Source organism: Somniosus microcephalus, chromosome 33 (genome assembly GCF_052327205.1).
Source record: "Somniosus microcephalus isolate GS21.2 chromosome 33, FLI_Smic_1.0, whole genome shotgun sequence".
In the NCBI taxonomy this organism is placed as follows: Eukaryota; Metazoa; Chordata; class Chondrichthyes; order Squaliformes; family Somniosidae; genus Somniosus; species Somniosus microcephalus.
The window spans coordinates 34231120-34251299 of NC_141019.1; the positions used below are offsets into that span (position 1 = coordinate 34231120).

The 20180-nt window shown below is 52.0% G+C and overlaps 1 protein-coding gene across 2 annotated transcripts in view; it reads left to right on the top strand.

The window, feature by feature from the left end:
• LOC147097141 (voltage-dependent L-type calcium channel subunit beta-3-like) overlaps positions 1-20180 on the top strand; it is a 35469-nt gene that overhangs the window by 8138 nt on the left and 7151 nt on the right. For both annotated transcript variants that reach the window (XM_085973017.1, XM_085973016.1), the window contains exons 3-9: positions 5465-5587; positions 7343-7455; positions 11630-11706; positions 12133-12152; positions 16221-16301; positions 18138-18196; positions 19967-20076. In XM_085973017.1, the coding sequence (XP_085829143.1) occupies positions 5465-5587; positions 7343-7455; positions 11630-11706; positions 12133-12152; positions 16221-16301; positions 18138-18196; positions 19967-20076 (583 nt within the window). The remainder of the gene's footprint in view (positions 1-5464; positions 5588-7342; positions 7456-11629; positions 11707-12132; positions 12153-16220; positions 16302-18137; positions 18197-19966; positions 20077-20180) is intronic.

Genomic DNA, 20180 nt, shown 5'->3' on the forward strand with positions numbered 1-20180 from the left:
CCTACAACCCTCCCTATCTCTGTAACATCCTCCAGCCCCCTACAACCCTCCCTATCTCTGTAACCTCCTCCAGCCCCCAACAACCCTCCCTATCTCTGTAACCTCCTCCAGCCCCTACAACCCTCCCTATCTCTGTAACCTCCTCCAGCCCCCTACAACCCTCCCTATCTCTGTAACCTCCCCCAGCCCCCTACATCCCTCCCTATCTCTGTAACCTCCTCCAGCCCCCTACAACCCTCCGAGATCTCTGCGCTCCTCCAATTCTGGCCTCTTGCGCATCCCCCCGATTTCCATCGCTCCACCATTGGCGGCCGTGTCTTCAGCTGCCTGGGCCCCGAGCTCTGGAATTCCCTCCCTAAACCTCTCCGCCTCTCTCTCCTCCTTTAAGACGCTCCTTAAAACCTCCCTCTTTGACCAAGCCTTTGGTCACCTGTCCTAATATCTCCTTATGCCCTCCTTAGTGTCTGGGCTATATGTGACTCCAGTCCCACACCAATCTTAAATGAACACTAATGCTGCCGAGCAAGCCACTGAGTTGTATCGTAATGTTTCAGAATGCATACAAAAGTACTGACTTGCTCACTATTGCGCAGTGTAAATTAGATAGTAAATAAACATACAGAATGCAAGTACGATAGCAAAATACTGCAGATGCTGGAAATCCAAAATAACAACAGAGAATGCTGGAAAAACTCAGCAGGTCAGGTAACATCCATGGAGAGAAATTTGAGTCGACGTTTCGGGTTGAAACCCTTCTTCAAAACTGGAAAGAAAATAAAAAGATCGAAGGCAAAGCTGCGATCGAACAAAACAAGAAAAGGAGACAATAAAAGGTATTAGAAGCCAGACGAGATGGTAATGGGTCCGTGGAGACAAAAGGCAGCTGAGATTAGGTGTGAAGTGTACTGGCAGGATAAGGACAGCTGCCAGGTGAGAGAGAAACAAAAGGGAAGTGGTGGGGGGGGAAAGGAGGACCCAAAACAAAGTGGTGGAAAAAATTTAAAGGAAAAAAGTAAGCTACCTCCAAAGTGACCCCACCACCAAACACATCTTCCCCTCCCCTCCCCTTTCAGCATTCCGTAGGGACCGCTCCCTCCGAGACACCCTAGTCCACTCCTCTATCACCCCCAGCACCCCCTCCCCTTCGCCTGGCACCTTCCCGTGCAAGCGCAGGAGATGCAATTCAATTTTTCAATTCAAATCGCTTTATTGGCATGACAAGTTACATCTTATGTTGCCAAAGCATCGAAAAACATTCATGTTTGTTCACAAAAATACAGATCTATCCATACAGTGTATAAACAGATATATCCCTGAGTGTATAAATATACTTTCATATAATTTGTATATACTCTTTTCTTATATTTAGTGGTTGTCCCTCTGTTTATGGCAAGCTGTAACATAGTGTGCCGCTAGTGTTACACAATTTCTCTCTTCCCCTAGTAGGTATGGGAGTTTTTGGTTGTCATTCAAATTTCTGAATTCTGGGCATATTTTTGTGAATTTTGGGTAGAAATTCTCCCTTATGCCCTGATATTTTCTACAAGCTGTGAGGAAGTGCATCTCTGTCTCCACCACTCCCTGGCTGCAGTGAGAGCATATCCTGTCCTCTCTTGGTAGCCGGGTCTGCCTGTGTCTACCTTTTTCGATCGCCAGGTTATGTTCACTAAGTCTGTACATTGTCAAAGTTTTTCTCAGTTTGCTATCCTTTACCATGGTCAGGTAATCAGCCATGTTGTATTGTCTGTTTAGGGCCAAGTAGCAATTGAAATAACAACAGAAAATGCTGGAAAAACTCAGCAAGTCAGGCAACATCCGTGGAGAGAAATTTGAGTTGACGTTTCAGGTTTGACCCTTCTTCAATTGAGTTTGCTTTGGGTTTTTGTTGTTTCTGCCCAATATGCAACACCTGCCCTTATACCTTCCCACTGCCCAGGGCCCCAAACACCCGTTCCAGGTGAAACAGCGATTTACTTGTACTTCTTGCAATCTAGTATTACTGTATTCGCTGCTCACGATGCGGTCTCCTCTACACTGGGGAGACCAAACGCAGATTGGGTGACCGCTTTGCGGAACACCTCCGTTCAGTCCGTAAGGGTGACCCCGAGCTTCCGGTCGCCTGTCATTTTAATTCACCGCCCCATTCCCACTCGGACCTCACCGTCCTCGGGCTCTTGTATTGTTCCACGGAAGCTCAACGTAAACTCGAGGAACAGCAACCTCATCTTCCGATTAGGCACGTTACAGCCTTCCGGACTCAATATCGAGTTCAACAACTTCAGATCATAACCTCGGCCACTATTACATTTTTACTTATATTTTTTCCACCCCTTTGTTTTGGGTCCTCCTTTCCCCCCCCCGCCCCCAGTATCCTTTTGTTTCTCTCTCTCACCCGGCAGCTGTCGTTATCCTGCCAGTACACTTCACACCTAATCTCAGCTGCCTTTTGTCTCCACGGGCCCATTACCATCTCGTCTGGCTTCTAATACCTTTTATTGTCTCCTTTTCTTCTTTTGTCCGATCGCAGCCCTGCCTTCGACCTTTTTATTTTCTTTATAAATCATTGGTTAGGCCTCAGCTGGAGTATTGTGTCCATTTCTGGGATGGTGTAGAGGAGATTTACCAGACTGGTACCAGGGATTGTTCTCCTTAGAACAAAGAGGTTTACGGGGAAATTTTAATAGAGATGTTTAAAATTATGAGGGGTTTTGTTACAATAGATAAGGAGAAAATGATTCCACTGGCATGAGGGTCGGGAACCACGGGAAACACGGTGGCATAGTGGTTAGCACTGTTGCCTCACAGCGCCAGGGACCCGGGTTCGAATCCGGCCTCGGGTGACTGTCTGTGTGGAGTTTGCACATTCTCCCCGTGTCTGCGTGGGTTTCCTCCGGGTGCTCCGGTTTCCTCCCACAGTCCAAAGATGTGCGGGTTAGGTTGATTGGCTGTGATAAATTGACCCTTAGTGTTAGGGGGGATTAAATACGTGGGGTTACGGGGATAGGGTGGGATATGTGTTGATGTAGGGGTTACGGGGATCGGGTGGGATATGTGTTGGTGTAGGGGTTACGGGGATCGGGTGGGCTATGTGTCGGTGCAGGCTCGATGGGCCGAAATGGCCTCTATCTGCACTGTGGGGTTTCTGTGAACCAGAGGACACAGATTTAAGGTAATTGGCAAAAAACCCAGGCGGGAACTTGGAAGTTATATTATGTAGCGTGTTGTTGTGATCTGGAACGCGCTGCCTGAAAGGGCGGTGGAAGCAGATTCAGTAGTAACTTTCAAAAGGGAATTGGAGAAATACTTCAAAAGGAGAAATTTGCAGGGTTCTGGGGAAAGAGCAGGGGTGTGGGTCTAATTGGAGAGCTCTTTCAAAAGAGCCAGCAGAGGCACGATGGGCCGAATGGCCTCCTTCTGGCTCGGTGTCGAATTTTTATTTGACAGTCGCTCCTGTGAAGCGCCATGGGACGTTTTACTACATTAAAGGCGCTGTATAAATGGGAGTTCTTGTCTAAAGGCGGAAGTCACACCCCCATCCACATCCATGGGGCTGTGGTGGAAAGGGTGGACAGCTTTAAGTTCCTCGGAGTCCACATCACGGAAGACCTCTCCTGGTCCCTCAACACCTCCTCTCTGGTGAAGAAGGCCCAGCAGCGCCTATATTTCCTAAGGAGGCTGAAGGGATGTAACCTGTCACCCCTGATCCTCTCTAACTTTTACCGCTGCATAATAGAGAGCATCCTGACGAACTGTATCACAGTATGGTATGGCAGCTGTAGCTACTATGACCGGAAAGCCCTGCAGCGGGTAGTCAAAACTGCCCAACGCATTACCGGCACCCGGCTACCGACCATAGAGCACATATACCAGAAACGCTGTCTACGGAGGTCACGGTCCATCATCAAAGACCCTACCCACCCCAGCCACAGTCTGTTCGCCCTCCTGCCATCTGGGAGACGCTACAGATGCATTCGCACCGGTACGACCAGATTTAGGAACAGCTTCTTTCCCAGGGCTGTCATCCTACTGAACTCCACAAATAAACTCTAACGCCTGCACATCTGCCAATGCACTTTATCATGGTCATATTTATGTTAATGTATTACAAGCCAAATGTATGTTGAATGTTTAAATGTCTTAATCTAAATGTACACTCTCGGGAGCCGCAAGCCTACATTTCGTTGTACTGCACTTGTACACTAACAATGACAATAAAAGTTGATTTGATTTTGATTGTGTTTTTAACGTACTTTGCTATCACACACACTATTAACGGGTGAGGAGAGTAGGAATAAACGGGTCATTTTCGGGTTGTCAGGCTGTAACTAGTGGGGTACCGCAAGGATCAGTGCTTGGACCTCAGCTATTCACAATCTATATCAATGATTTGGATGAGGGGACCAAATGTAATATATCCAAGTTTGCTGATGATACAAAGCTGGGTGGGAATGTAAGTTGTGAGGAGGACGCAAGGAGGCTTCAAGGGGATAAAGACAGGCTAAGTGAGTGGGCAAGAACATGGCAAATGGAATATAATGTGGAGAAATGTGAAGTTATCCACTTTGGTAGGAAAAATAGAAAAGCAGAGTGTTTTTTAAATGGTGAGAGATTGGGAAATGTTGGTGTTCAGAGGGACCTGGGTGTCCTGGTACACGAATCACTGAAAGTTAACATGCAGGTACAGCAAGCAATTAGGAAAGCAAATGGTATGTTGGCCTTTATTACAAGAGGATTTGAGTATAAGAGTAAAGACGTCTTACTGCAATTATATAGGGCCCTGGTGAGACCACACCTGGAGTATTGTGGACAGTTTTGGTCTCCTTACCTAAGGAAGGATATACTTGCCATAGTGGGAGTGCAACGAAGGTTCACCAGACTGGTTCCTGGGATGGGGGGGATCGTCCTATGAGGAGAGATTGAGTAGACGAGGCCTGAATTCTCTAGAGTTTAGAAGAATGAGAGGTGATCTCATTGAAACATACAAGATTCTTACAGGGCTTGACAGGGTAGATGCTGAGAGGCTGTTTCCCCCCTGGCTGGAGAGTCTAGAACCAGGGGTCACAGTCTCAGGATAAGGGGTCGGCCATTTAGGACTGAGATGAGGAGGAATTTCTTCACTCAGAGGGCGGTGAATCTTTGGAATTCTCTGCCCCAGAGGGCTGTGGAGGCTCAGTCGTTGAGTATATTCAAGGCTGAGATCGATAGATTTTTGGATATTGAGGGAACCGAGGGATATGGGGATAGTGCCGGAAAGTGGAGTTGAGGTTGAAGATCAGCCATGATCTCATTGAATGGCGGAGCAGGCTCGAGGGGCCGAATGGCCGACTCCTGCTCCTATTTCTTATGTTCTAACTTACTAAAGGACAGTCAGGTAACGTGCAGGCACTGTTAGAAGGCATCTTGCTTCTGTTGACTTCTCATTGCACCTTACTAACGGGGCTCGTTTTCCTCCCCCCATTCCCAGACCAAACCGGTAGCGTTTGCAGTCCGAACAAACGTGGCCTACTGCGGGCCGCTTGATGAGGATTCTCCGGTTCAGGGCGCTGCGATCTCCTTCGATTGCAAAGACTTTCTACATATAAAAGAGGTTAGAAATTACTTCAACCGAAACTAACGTCAAACCGTGCTATGTTCACCGCCCCAGAACCAAGTGTAGTATCCCAATGGACCCAAACCCCTTCCCATTCACTCCCAGTGTACAGAATCCCAATGGATCCAAACCCCTTCCCATTCACTCCCATTGTACAGAATCCCAATGGACCCAAACCCCTTCCCATTCACTCCCGTTGTACAGAATCCCAATGGACCTAAACCCCTTCCCATTCACTCCCATTGTACAGAATCCCAATGGCCCCAACCCCTTCCCATTCACTCCCACTGTACAGAATCCCAATGGACCCAAACCCCTTCCCATTCACTCCCATTGTACAGAATCCCAATGGACCCAACCCCTTCCCATTCACACCCATTGTACAGAATCCCAATGGACCCAACCCCTTCCCATTCACTCCCGTTGTACAGAATCCCAATGGACCTAAACCCCTTCCCATTCACTCCCATTGTACAGAATCCCAATGGACCTAAACCCCTTCCCATTCACTCCCATTGTACAGAATCCCAATGGCCCCAACCCCTTCCCATTCACTCCCAGTGTACAGAATCCCAATGGACCCAAACCCCTTCCCATTCACTCCCGTTGTACAGAATCCCAATTGACCCAAACCCCTTCCCATTCACTCCCGTTGTACAGAATCCCAATGGACCCAACCCCTTCCCATTCACACCCATTGTACAGAATCCCAATGGACCCAACCCCTTTCCATTCACTCCCGTTGTACAGAATCCCAATGGACCCAACCCCTTCCCATTCACTCCCATTGTACAGAATCCCAATGGACCCAACCCCTTCCCATTCACTCCCGTTGTACAGAATCCCAATGGACCCAACCCCTTCCCATTCACACCCATTGTACAGAATCCCAATGGACCCAACCCCTTCCCATTCACTCCCGTTGTACAGAATCTCAATTGACCCAACCCCTTCCCATTCACTCCCATTGTACAGAATCCCAATGGACCCAAACCCCTTCCCATTCACTCCCGTTGTACAGAATCCCAATGGACCTAAACCCCTTCCCATTCACACCCATTGTGAAGAATCTCAATTGACCCAACCCCTTCCCATTCACTCCCGTTGTACAGAATCCCAATGGACCCAAACCCCTTCCCATTCACACCCATTGTGAAGAATCTCAATTGACCCAACCCCTTCCCATTCACTCCCATTGTACAGAATCCCAATGGACCCAAACCCCTTCCCATTCACTCCCGTTGTACAGAATCCCAATGGACCTAAACCCCTTCCCATTCACACCCATTGTGAAGAATCTCAATTGACCCAACCCCTTCCCATTCACTCCCGTTGTACAGAATCCCAATGGACCCAACCCCTTCCCATTCACTCCCAGTGTACAGAATCCCAATGGACCCAAACCCCTTCCCATTCACTCCCGTTGTACAGAATCCCAATGGACCCAACCCCTTTCCATTCACTCCCACTGTACAGAATCCCAATGGACCCAACCCCTTCCCATTCTATGGAATCTCAGTGGACCCGGTTGCCTACCATCATGCTCGCTTTGATTGGTCATTCTCGCTTTCTGTTTCTCTCTGAACTGACCTCCCCCACAGGTTTAGGTTTGGCTTCGATTTCCCCCCCCCCCCGCCTCCCTTGGTGGAATAGCCTGATCCAGCTCACTGTCTAGGCTCACCCTCGACACCACTCCCCGCCACCACCACCCCCACCAGCTGTAGATCACTTCCTCCATTCCTCTTTCTACAGAAATACAACAATGACTGGTGGATAGGACGGTTGGTGAAAGAAGGATACGAAACCGGCTTTATCCCAAGTCCACTGCGATTGGAAGCAATCCGGTCAAGGCAGAATAACCACGGGTAAGGACTTCCCTGTAAAAAAAACATTGGTTCGGCCCCAGCTGGAGTATTGCGTCCCAATTCTGGGCAGCACACTTCAGGAAAGATGTCAAGGCCTTGGAGGGGATGCAGAGGAGATTGACCAGAATGGTACCAGGGGATGAGGGACTTCAGTGACGTGGAGAGACTGGAGAAGCTGGGGTTGTTCTCCTTAGAGCAGAGAAGGTTAGGAGGAGATTGACCAGAATGGTACCAGGGGATGAGGGACTTCAGTGATGTGGAGAGACTGGAGAAGCTGGGGTTGTTCTCCTTGGAGCAGAGAAGGTTAAGGGGAGATTGACCAGAATGGTACCAGGGGATGAGGGACTTCAGTGATGTGGAGAGACTGGAGAAGCTGGGGTTGTTCTCCTTGGAGCAGAGAAGGTTAAGGAGGAGATTGACCAGAATGGTACCAGGGGATGAGGGACTTCAGTAATGCGGAGAGACTGGAGAAGCTGGGGTTGTTCTCCTTGGAGCAGAGAAGGTTAAGGGGGAGATTGACCAGAATGGTACCAGGGATGAGGGACTTCAGTGACGTGGAGAGACTGGAGAAGCTGGGGTTGTTCTCCTTAGAGCAGAGAAGGTTAAGGAGGAGATTGACCAGAATGGTACCAGGGGATGAGGGACTTCAGTTACGTGGAGAGACTGGAGAAGCTGGGGTTGTTCTCCTTAGAACAGCGAAGGTTAAGGGGAGATTTAATAGAGGTGTTCAAAATTACGAGGAGTTTTGATCGAGTAAATAAGGAGAGACTGTGTCCAGTGGCAGGAGGGTCGGTAACCAGAGGACACAGATTGAAGATAATCGACAAAAGAACCAGAGGGGGAGATGAGGAGAATGTTTTTAACGCAGCGAGTTGTTGTGATCTGGAACGCGCTGACTGAAAGGGCGGTGGGAGCAGATTCAATAGTAACTTTCAAAAGGGGAATTGGAGAAATACTTGAAGGGGAAAAATTCACAGGGCTACGGGGGAAAGAGCAGAGGGGAGTGGGACTAATTGGAGAGCTCGTTCAAAGAGCCGGCACAGGCACGACGGGCCGAATGGCCTCCTCCTGTGCTGTATTATTCTGTGATTCTAATTACCGAGTACGAGTATCCTCCAGCTCAGCACAAAGCAAGGGTTCCTTGGGAGAAGAATATTTGGCTTTCAGTCCACCCGACGCAGCCTCAGCAGCTTCAAGCTCCCAACACTTTGGCACCAGCCCAGAAAGAAAGAAAGACCTCGCATTTCTCCAGGACCTTTCACCATCTCAGGGCCTCTTGAAACACTTCACAGCCAATGAAGTGCAGTCACTGCCAATTTGCACGCAGCAAGCTCCTACAACCAGCAATGTGATAAACGACCAGGTCATCTGTTTTTAGTGATGTTTGATTGAGGGATAAATATTGGCCCCAGGACACCGGGGAGAACTCCCCGCCCTGCTCTTCTCCCAATAGTGTCGTGAGATCTTTTAGGTACACCTGAGAGGGCAGACGGGGCCTCGGTTTAATGTCTCATCTGAAAGACGGCCCCTCTGACAGTGCAGCGCTCCCTCAGTACCGCCCCTCCGACAGTGCGGCGCTCCCTCAGTACTGCCCCTCCGACACTGCGGCGCTCCCTCAGTACTGCCCCTCCGACAGTGCGGCGCTCCCTCAGTACCGACCCTCCGACAGTGCGGCACTCCCTCAGTACTGCCCCTCCGACAGTGCGGCACTCCCTCAGTACTGCCCCTCCAACGGTGCGGCGCTCCCTCAGTACTGCCCCTCCAACGGTGCGGCGCTCCCTCAGTACTACCCCTCCAACGGTGCGGCGCTCCCTCAGTACTGCCCCTCCAACGGTGCGGTGCTCCCTCAGTACTGCCCCTCCGACAGTGCGGCGCTCCCTCAGTACTGCCCCTCCAACGGTGCGGTGCTCCCTCAGTACTGCCCCTCCGACAGTGCGGCGCTCCCTCAGTACTGCCCCTCCGACAGTGCGGCGCTCCCTCAGTACTGCCCCTCCAACGGTGCGGTGCTCCCTCAGTACTGCCCCTCTGACAGTGCGGCGCTCCCTCAGTACTGCCCCTCCGACAGTGCGGCGCTCCCTCAGTACCGCTCCTCCCACAGTGCGGCACTCCCTCAGTACCGCCCCTCCGACAGTGCGGCGCTCCCTCAATACTGCCCCTCCGACAGTGCGCCGCTCCCTCAGTACTGCCCCTCCGACAGTGCGGCACTCCCTCAGTACTGCCCCTCCGACAGTGCGGCACTCCCTCAATACTGCCCCTCCGACAGTGCGCCGCTCCCTCGGTACTACCCCTCCGGCAGTGCGGTGCTCCCTCAGCACTGCACTGGAGTGTCAGCCTAGACTTTTGTGCTCAAGTCTCTGGAGTAGGATTTGAATCCACAACCTTCTGACTCCGAGGCGAGAGAGAGAGAGTGCTACTCTTGGCTGGCACCAGAATTCAGGAGCAACTTCTTTACCCAGAGAGTGGTTGAAATGTGGAACTCGCTACCACAGGGAGTGGTTGAGGTGAATAGAGTGTGCAGGAACAGAGAGACCTGGGGGTTATATGTGCACAAATCGTTGAAGGTGGCAGGGCAGGTTGAGAAAGCGGTTAAAAGGTCTTACGGGATCCTGGGCTTCATAAATAGAGGCATAGAGAACAAAAGTGTGGAAATTATGATGAACATGTATAAAACACTGGTTTGGCCTCAACTGGAGTATTGTGTCCAATTCTGGGCACCGCACTTTAGGAAGGATGTGAAAGCCTGAGAGAGGGTGCAGAAAAGATTTACGAGAATGGTACCAGGGGATGAGGGACTTCAGTGATATGGAGAAGCTGGGATTGTTCTCCTTAGAGCAGAGAAGGTTAAGGGGGAGATTGACCAGAATGGTACCAGGGGATGAGGGACTTCAGTGACGTGGAGAGACTGGAGAAGCTGGGGTTGTTCTCCTTCGAGCAGAGAAGGTTCAGGGGGAGATTGACCAGAATGGTACCAGGGGATGAGGGACTTCAGTGACGTGGAGAGACTGGAGAAGCTGGGGTTGTTCTCCTTGGAGCAGAGAAGGTTAAGGGGGAGATTGACCAGAATGGTACCGGGGGATGAGGGACTTCAGTGACGTGGAGAGACTGGAGAAGCTGGGGTTGTTCTCCTTAGAGCAGGGAAGGTTAAGGGGGAGATTGACCAGAATGGTACCAGGGGATGAGGGACTTCAGTGACGTGGAGAGACTGGAGAAGCTGGGGTTGTTCTCCTTGGAGCAGAGAAGGTTAAGGGGGAGATTGACCAGAATGGTACCAGGGGATGTGGGACTTCAGTTATGTGGAGAGACTGGAGAAGCTGGGATAACAACAGAAAATGCTGGAAAAACTCAGCAGGTCAGGCAACATCCGTGGAGAGAAATTTGGGTTGACGCTTCGGGTCGAAACCCCTCTTCAAAACTGGAAAGAAATAAAATAGATCGAAGGTAGTGCTGCGATAGAACAGAAGAAGTAAAAGAGACAATAAAAGGTATTAGAAGCCAGACGAGATGGTAATGGGCCAGTGGAGACAAAAGGCAGCTGAGATTAGGTGTGAAGTGTACTGGCAGGATAGGAGACTTGATCGGGTGGATGCGGTGAAGATGTTTCCACTGATGGGTGAGACTAGAACTAGGGGGCATAATCTTAGAATAAGGGGCTGCCCTTTCAAAACTGAGATGAGGAGAAACTTCTTCACTCAGAGGGTAGTAAGTCTATGGAATTTGCTACCTCAGAGCTGTGGAAGCTGCGACATTAAATAAATTTAAAACGGAGATAGACAGTTTCCTAGCAGATAAGAGAATAAGGGGTTACGGGGAGAGGGCAGGGAAGTGGACGTGAGTCTAGGTTCGGACCAGCCATGATCCTATTGAATGGCGGAGCAGGCCCGAGGGGCCGTATGGCCTACTCCTGCTCCTCCTACTTATGTTCTAGAGCCGGCACGGGCTCGAAGGGCCGCCGCCTCCTGTGCTGTAACCATTCTATGATTCTAAACTCCGGTGTGGACTGGTTGGGCCGAATGGCCTGTTTCTGTGCCATACACGCGATGTAAATTTCTGTGCTTAAGTCAATCAAAGAGCCGTGAATAATTCAGTGCAGGAAGGTGGGGCGGGGGGTGGGTGGGTGCAGTCCGTACACAGATTAGTTTGTGATGGTCACTAACGTTGCTTTCCTTTCCATCAGCAAGGCAGGGGGAAACTCGTCCACCAGCCTCGGGGAGATGGTGTCAGGGAGCTGGAGATCCACACCTCCATCGACAGGTGAATCAACGGCGATCCTGGCTTATCCTACTGCAGCAGAAATTGATTTTTATCAGTTATGAAACTCGGTAAAACACCTAGCCCATTAAAGGGCATCCCGTAGCCAATCTCATGCGTGAAGCTACTAATGTAACAGGCTCGAGGGGCCGAATGGCCTCCTCCTGTTCCTAATGTAACAGGTTCGAGGGGGCTGAATGGCCTGCTCCTGTTCCTAATATAACAGGCTCGAAGGGGGGCGCTGAACGGCCTCCTCCTGTTCCTAATGTAACAGGCTCGAGGGGGGCTGAATGGCTTCCTCCTGTTCCTAATGTGACAGGTTCGAGGGGCTGAATGGCCTCCTCCTGTTCCTAATGTGACAGGTTCGAGGGGCTGAATGGCCCACATTCACATTTTATTGCCTAATTTGATTTTTTTTCCATTTCACAGCAAAACAGAAGCAAAAAGTGGTAAGTGTGGATCTTTGATAAACTTCTGTACTTTTTAGAGTGAGAGATGTCAGCATTGGGTACAGCACGGGTTAGATACAGAGTAAACTTTCCCCTACACTGTCCCATCAAACACTCCCAGGGCTGGTGCAGCACGGGTTAGATACAGAGTAAAGCTCCCTCTACACTGTCCCATCAAACACTCCCAGGGCAGGTACAGCACGGGGTTAGATACAGAGTAAAGCTCCCTCTACACTGTCCCATCAAACACTCCCAGGGCAGGTACAGCACGGGGTTAGATACAGAGTAAAGCTCCCTCTACACTGTCCCATCAAACACTCCCAGGGCAGGTACAGCACGGGGTTAGATACACAGTAAAGCTCCCTCTACACTGTCCCATCAAACACTCCCAGGACAGGTACAGCACGGGTTAGATACAGAGTAAAGCTCCCTCTACACTGTCCCATCAAACACTCCCAGGGCTGGTGCAGCACGGGTTAGATACAGAGTAAAGCTCCCTCTACACTGTCCCCATCAAACACTCCCAGGGCAGGTACAGCACGGGGTTAGATACACAGTAAAGCTCCCTCTACACTGTCCCATCAAACACTCCCAGGGCAGGTACAGCACGGGGTTAGATACAGAGTAAAGCTCCCTCTACACTGTCCCATCAAACACTCCCAGGGCTGGTGCAGCACGGGTTAGATACAGAGTAAAGCTCCCTCTACACTGTCCCATCAAACACTCCCAGGGCAGGTACAGCACGGGGTTAGATACAGAGTAAAGCTCCCTCTACACTGTCCCATCAAACACTCCCAGGGCAGGTACAGCACGGGGTTAGATACAGAGTAAAGCTCCCTCTACATTGTCCCATCAAACACTCCCAGGGCAGGTACAGCACAGGTTAGATACAGAGTAAAGCTCCCTCTACATTGTCCCATCAAACACTCCCAGGGCAGGTACAGCACGGGTTAGATACAGAGTAAAGCTCCCTCTACACTGTCCCCATCAAACACTCCCAGGGCAGGTACAGCACAGGGTTAGATACAGAGTAAAGCTCCCTCTACACTGTCCCATCAAACACTCCCAGGGCAGGTACAGCACGGGTTAGATACAGAGTAAAGCTCTCTCTACACTGTCCCATCAAACACTCCCAGGGCAGGTACAGCACGGGTTAGATACAAAGTAAAGCTCCCTCTACACTGTCCCATCAAACACTCCCAGGGCAGGTACAGCACGGGTTAGATACAGAGTAAAGCTCCCTCTACACTATCCCATCAAACACTCCCAGGGCAGGTACAGCATGGGTTAGATACAGAGTAAAGCTCCCTCTACACTGTCCCATCAAACACTCCCAGGACAGGTACAGCACGGGGTTAGATACAGAGTAAAGCTCCCTCTACACTATCCCATCAAACACTCCCAGGACAGGTACAGCACGGGGTTAGATACAGAGTAAAGCTCCCTCTACACTATCCCATCAAACACTCCCAGGACAGGTACAGCACGGGGTTAGATACAGAGTAAAGCTCCCTCTACACTGTCCCATCAAACACTCCCAGGGCAGGTACAGCACGGGGTTAGATACAGAGTAAAGCTCCCTCTACACTATCCCATCAAACACTCCCAGGACAGGTACAGCACGGCGTTCGATACAGAGTAAAGCTCCCTCTACACTGCCCCATCAAACACTCCCAGGGCAGGTACAGCACGGGTTAGATACAGAGTAAAGCTCCCTCTACACTGTCCCATCAAACACTCCCAGGGCAGGTACAGCATGGGTTAGATACAGAGTAAAGCTCCCTCTACACTGTCCCCATCAAACACTCCCAGGGCAGGTACAGCATGGGTTAGATACAGAGTAAAGTTCCCTCTACACTGTCCCATCAAACACTCCCAGGGCAGGTACAGCACGGGGTTAGATACAGTGTAAAGCTCCCTCTACACTGTCCCATCAAACACTCCCAGGGCAGGTACAGCACGGGGTTAGATACAGAGTAAAGCTCCCTCTACACTGTCCCATCAAACACTCCCAGGGCAGGTACAGCACGGGGTTAGATACAGAGTAAAGCTCCCTCTACACTGTCCCATCAAACACTCCCAGGGCAGGTACAGCACGGGTTAGATACAGTGTAAAGCTCCCTCTACACTGTCGCATCAAACACTCCCAGGGCAGGTACAGCACGGGTTAGATACAGAGTAAAGCTCCCTCTACACTGTCCCATCAAACACTCCCAGGGCAGGTACAGCACGGGTTAGATACAGAGTAAAGCTCCCTCTGCACTGTCCCATCAAACACTCCCAGGGCAGGTACAGCACGGGTTAGATACAGAGTAAAGCTCAGTCTACACTGTCCCATCAAACACTCCCAGGGCAGGTACAGCACGGGGTTAGATACAGAGTAAAGCTCCCTCTACACTGTCTCATCAAACACTCCCAGGGCAGGTACAGCACGGGGTTAGATACAGAGTAAAGCTCCCTCTACACTGTCTCATCAAACACTCCCAGGGCAGGTACAGCACGGGGTTAGATACAGAGTAAAGCTCCCTCTACACTGTCCCATCAAACACTCCCAGGGCAGGTACAGCACGGGGTTAGATACAGAGTAAAGCTCCCTCTACACTGTCCCCATCAAACACTCCCAGGGCAGGTACAGCACAGGGTTAGATACAGAGTAAAGCTCCCTCTACACTGTCCCATCAAACACTCCCAGGGCAGGTACAGCACAGGGTTAGATACAGAGTAAAGCTCCCTCTACACTGTCCCCATCAAACACTCCCAGGGCAGGTACAGCAAGGGTTAGATACAGAGTAAAGCTCCCTCTACACTGTCCCATCAAACACTCCCAGGGCAGGTACAGCATGGGTTAGATACAGAGTAAAGCTCCCTCTACACTGTCCCATCAAACACTCCCAGGGCAGGTACAGCACGGGGTTAGATACAGTGTAAAGCTCCCTCTACACTGTCCCATCAAATACTCCCAGGGCAGGTACAGCACGGGGTTAGATACAGAGTAAAGCTCCCTCTACACTGTCCCATCAAACACTCCCAGGGCAGGTACCTGCACATGTATGTACACAAATCTTTGAAGGTGGCAGGACAATTTGAGAAGGCTGGTAGAAAAGCAAATGGGATCCTTATTTTTAATAGAGGAATTGAGTACAACAGCAAGGAAGTCACGCTAAACCTTTATAAATCACTGGTTAGGCCTCAGCTGGAGTTTTTTATCTAGTTCTGGGCACCGTGCTTTAGGCAGGATGTCAGGGGAGTGGAGATGGTTAAGGGGGAGATTGACCAGAATGGTACCAGGGGATGAGGGACTTCAGTGAGGTGGAGAGACTGGAGAAGCTGGGGTTGTTCTCCTTAGAGCAGAGAAGGTTAAGGGGAGATTGACCAGAATGGTACCAGGGGATGAGGGACTTCAGTTACGTGGAGAGACTGGAGAAGCTGGGGTTGTTCTCCTTGGAGCAGAGAAGGTTAAGGGGGAGATTGACCAGAATGGTACCAGGGGATGAGGGACTTCAGTTACATGGAGAGACTGGAGAAGCTGGGGTTGTTCTCCTTAGAGCAGAGAAGGTTAAGGGGAGATTTAATAGAGGTGTTCAAAAATATGAGGGGTTTTGATCGAGTGGAGAGGGAGAAACTTTTTCCAGTGGCAGGAGGGTCGGTAACCAGAGGACACAGATTGAAGATAATCGGCAAAAGAACCAGAGGGGGAGATGAGGAGAATGTTTTTTAACGCAGCGAGTTGTTGTGTTCTGGAACGCGCTGCCTGAAAGGGCGGTGGGAGCAGATTCAATAGTAACTTTCAAAAGGGGGAATTGGAGAAATACTTGAAGGGAAAAATTCACAGGGCTCCGGGGGAAAGAGCAGGGGGAGTCTGGGACTAATTGGAGAGCTCGTTCAAAGAGCCGGCACAGACACGATGGGCCGAATGGCCTGCTCCTGCGCTGTATCGTTCTACGATTCTTTGATTCTATGATGACTCGTGTTTAATATGCTACGGTGACCGCGATGAGAATTGTTAGTTGGGTTATGCGAAGGTGGCATTCGGAAGTAAGGGAACTAAAAACGCTCTCCTGGTTTCAGACAGAACTTGTTCCGCCTTATGATGTGGTACCTTCCATGCGACCGGTGGTGTTAGTCGGACCTTCACTCAAAGGATACGAGGCAAGTTCCAATCTCATTCATCGGGCAGCGGCCAAGTGGGGGGGTGGGGGGGGTGGCGGGGTAGAGAGTAGTTCCGGCAACCCAAGCTCTGTCTCGGGGGGCCTCCCTCTCCCCTCCCCGTGATGGAATCACCAACGGTCATCAGTCGCACGGCACAGCTGCGCCTCACTGCATTTGTCGTTTGTCGTGTTCGTGTTTTGCCAGCTAGCCAGGGTGATGTGGGGGGGGGGGGGTTTGGGGAACCGGACTGTTCCCGGTGTCGGGCACCCAGTGGATGAGAGAGAGAGAGAGAGAGAGAGCACAGGTGAGCTGGCATCTTGCTCCCCGGCGTCTGCCAATGCTGCACCCAGCGGACACCCGCCGGGGATGGTGGAGAGAGCCTGTCTCACTGCTCCACCCTGGGAGGGTCCCTCGCTCACTGACTGCTCGCAAGCACCTGTGTGTGTGTGTCCGTGTGTGTGTGTGTGTGTGTGCGTGCGAATGTGTGTGTCTGAGTGCGCGCATGAGAGTTTGAGTGTGTGTATGAGTGAGTGTGAATACGCGTATGAGTGTGTGTTTCTGTGTGAATCTGTCTGAGTGTATGAGTGTGTGTGTGAATACGCGTATCTGTGTGTGAGCTTAAAAAAAAATTCATTTATGGGATCTGGGTGTCGCTGGTAAGGCCGGCATTTATTGCCCATCCCTAGTCGCCCCTCGAGAAGGTGGTGGTGAGCCGCCTTCTTGAACCGCTGCAGTCCGTGTGGTGAAGGTGCTCCCACAGCGCTGTTAGGAAGGGAGTTCCAGGTCAGGATGGTGTGTGACTTGGAGGGGAACTTGGAGGTGGTGGTGTTCCCATGCGCCTGCTGCCCTTGTCCTTTTAGGTGGAAGAGGTGGCGGGTTTGGGAGGTGCTGCCGAAGAAGCCTTGGCGAGTTGCTGCAGTGCATCTTGTAGATGGTACACACTGCAGCCACGGTGCGCCGGTGGTGGAGGGAGTGAATGTTTAAGGTGGTGGATGGGGTGTCGATCAAGCGGGCTTCTTTGTCCTGGATGGTGTCGAGCTTCTTGAGTGTTGTTGGAGCCGCACTCATCCAGGCAAGTGGAGAGTATTCCATCACACTCCTGACTTGTGCCTTGTAGGTGGTGGAAAGGCTTTGGGGAGTCAGGAGGTGAGACACTCGCCGCAGAATACCCAGCCTCTGACCTGCTCTTGTAGTCACAGTATTTATGTGGCTGGTCCAGTTAAGTTTCTGGTCAATGGTGACCCTCAGGATGTTGAGTGCGTCTGAGAGTGTGCGTGTGCGTGTCTGTCAGTGCATGTCTGTCAGTGTGTGTGTGCGTGTCTGTGAGTGTGTGTCCGTCAGTGTGTGTGCGTGTCAGAGTGTGTGCGTCTGTCTATGTGCGAGTGTGTCTCTCAGAGCGTCTGCCCGTGTGCAGGCAGGTCGACCCAGGGACAGGACTGAGCTCAGCAGCTTTCCCCTGATGCAGCCTGCCCACAGGTGCAGAATGGGTACTTGGCTGGTCGACACATCAGGGGAGGAGGGGAGAGAAATGGGGGGGCGGGGGAGACAATCGGCCCACACGGGTGAAGAAGTGTCTCCATTGGAGTGGTGTCCCCGTCGGGAGAACCGGGGACGATGTCAATGGGTGTGCACCAGCCACCATCTCCTCTTGCCTGTGAGAGACACAATCGGGGGCAATTTTCCCAAGTCAGAAATAAGCCGCTAGTTTAATATCTCGGATTTTAGGGTGGTGCGTCAATCCCTCGCGTCTTCAGCCTCTCCTTTCCACCCTCCTTCTCCGTCTCTTGCTCTCTCTCTCTCTCTTTCTTCTCTGCCGCTAACTCTCTCCTTCTGTAGGTGACTGACATGATGCAGAAAGCCCTGTTTGACTTCTTGAAGCACAGGTTCGACGGAAGGTGAGAAACATTGATTGGTGGCACTGAGGGAGCGCCGCACTGTCGGAGGGGCGGTACTGAGGGAGCGCCGCACTGTCGGAGGGGCAGTACTGAGGGAGCGCCGCACTGTCGGAGGGGCAGTACTGAGGGAGCGCCGCACTGTCGGAGGGGCAGTACTGAGGGAGCGCCGCACTGTCGGAGGGGCAGTACTGAGGGAGCGCCGCACTGTCGGAGGGGCGGTACTGAGGGAGCGCCGCACTGTCGGAGGGGCGGTACTGAGGGAGCGCCGCACTGTCGGAGGGGCAGTACTGAGGGAGCGCCGCACTGTCGGAGGGGCAGTACTGAGGGAGCGCCGCACTGTCGGAGGGGCAGTACTGAGGGAGCACCGCACTGTCGGAGGGGCAGTACTGAGGGAGCACCGCACTGTCGGAGGGGCAGTACTGAGGGAGTGCTGCACTGTCGGAGGGGCGGTACTGAGGGAGTGCCGCACTGTCGGAGGGGCAGTACTGAGGGAGCACCGCACTGTCGGAGGGGCAGTACTGAGGGAGTGCTGCACTGTCGGAGGGGCGGTGCTGAGGGAGCGCCGCACTGTCGGAGGGGCAGTAGAGGGAGCACCGCACTGTCGGAGGGGCGGTACTGAGGGAGTGCCGCACTGTCGGAGGGGCAGTACTGAGGGAGCACCGCACTGTCGGAGGGGCAGTACTGAGGGAGCACCGCACTGTCGGAGGGGCAGTACTGAGGGAGCGCCGCACTGTCGGAGGGGCGGTACTGAGGGAGCGCCGCACTGTCGGAGGGGCGGTACTGAGGGGGCGCCGCACTGTCGGAGGGGCGGTACTGAGGGAGCGCCGCACTGTCGGAGGTGCCGTCTTTCGGATGAGACGTTAAACCGAGACCCCATCTGCTCTCTCAGGTGGATGTTAAAGATTCCACGACCACTATTTCGAAGAAGAGCAGGGGGGAGTTCTCCCCAGTGTCCTGGGACCAATATTTATCCCTCAACCAGCATCACTAAAAACAGATGATCTGGTCATTATCACATTGCTGTTTGTGGGAGCTTGCTGTGCGCAAATTGGCTGCCGCGTTTCCTACATTACAACAGTGACTACTCTTCAAAAAAAGTACTTCATTGGCTGTGAAGCGCTTTGGGACGTCCTGAGGTGGGGAAAGGCGCTGGAGAAATGCGAGTCTTTCTTCATGTGACCGTGTTTTTTTTAAATTCATTCTCGGGATGTGGGAGGCGCTGTCAAGGCCCAGCATTTATTGCCCATCCCTAGTTGCCCCTTGAGAAGGTGGTGGTGAGCCACCTTCTTGAACCGCTGCAGTCCGTGTGGTGAAGGTGCTCCCACAGTGCTGTTAGGGAGGAAGTTCCAGGATTTTGACCCAGCGACGATGAAGGAACGGCCGATATATTTCCAAGTCGGGATGGTGTGTGACTTGGAGGGGAACTTGGAGGTGGTGGTGTTCCCATGTGCCTGCTGCCCTTGTCCTTCTAGGTGGAAGAGGTCGCGGGTTTGGGAGGTGCTGCCGAAGAAGCCTTGGCGAGTTGCTGCAGTGCATCTTGTAGATGGTGCACACTGCAGCCACGGTGCGCCGGTGGTGGAGGGAGTGAATGCTTAAGGTGGTGGATGGGGTGCCGATCTTCTCATCCAGGCAAGTGGAGAGTGTTCCATCACACTCATGACTTGTGCCTTGTAGATGGTGGATGGGCTTCGGGGAGTCCGTGAGGCGAGACACTCGCTGCAGAATTACCCGGCCTCTAACCCGCTCTTGTCGTGTTTCTCGCTCCTCCAGGATCTCCATCACGCGAGTGACCGCAGACCTGTCGCTGGCCAAGCGATCGGTGCTCAATAACCCCAGCAAGCGTGCCATCATTGAGAGGTCGAATACCAGGTCAAGTATTGGTGAGTTCAGGGGTTCGGGGTGATGGCGGGGGAGGGGAGCAAGAGAGTGAGGGTTCCGCCCATTCTGGGTACCAGCTTCACCCCAAAAACATGTATTGATTTCC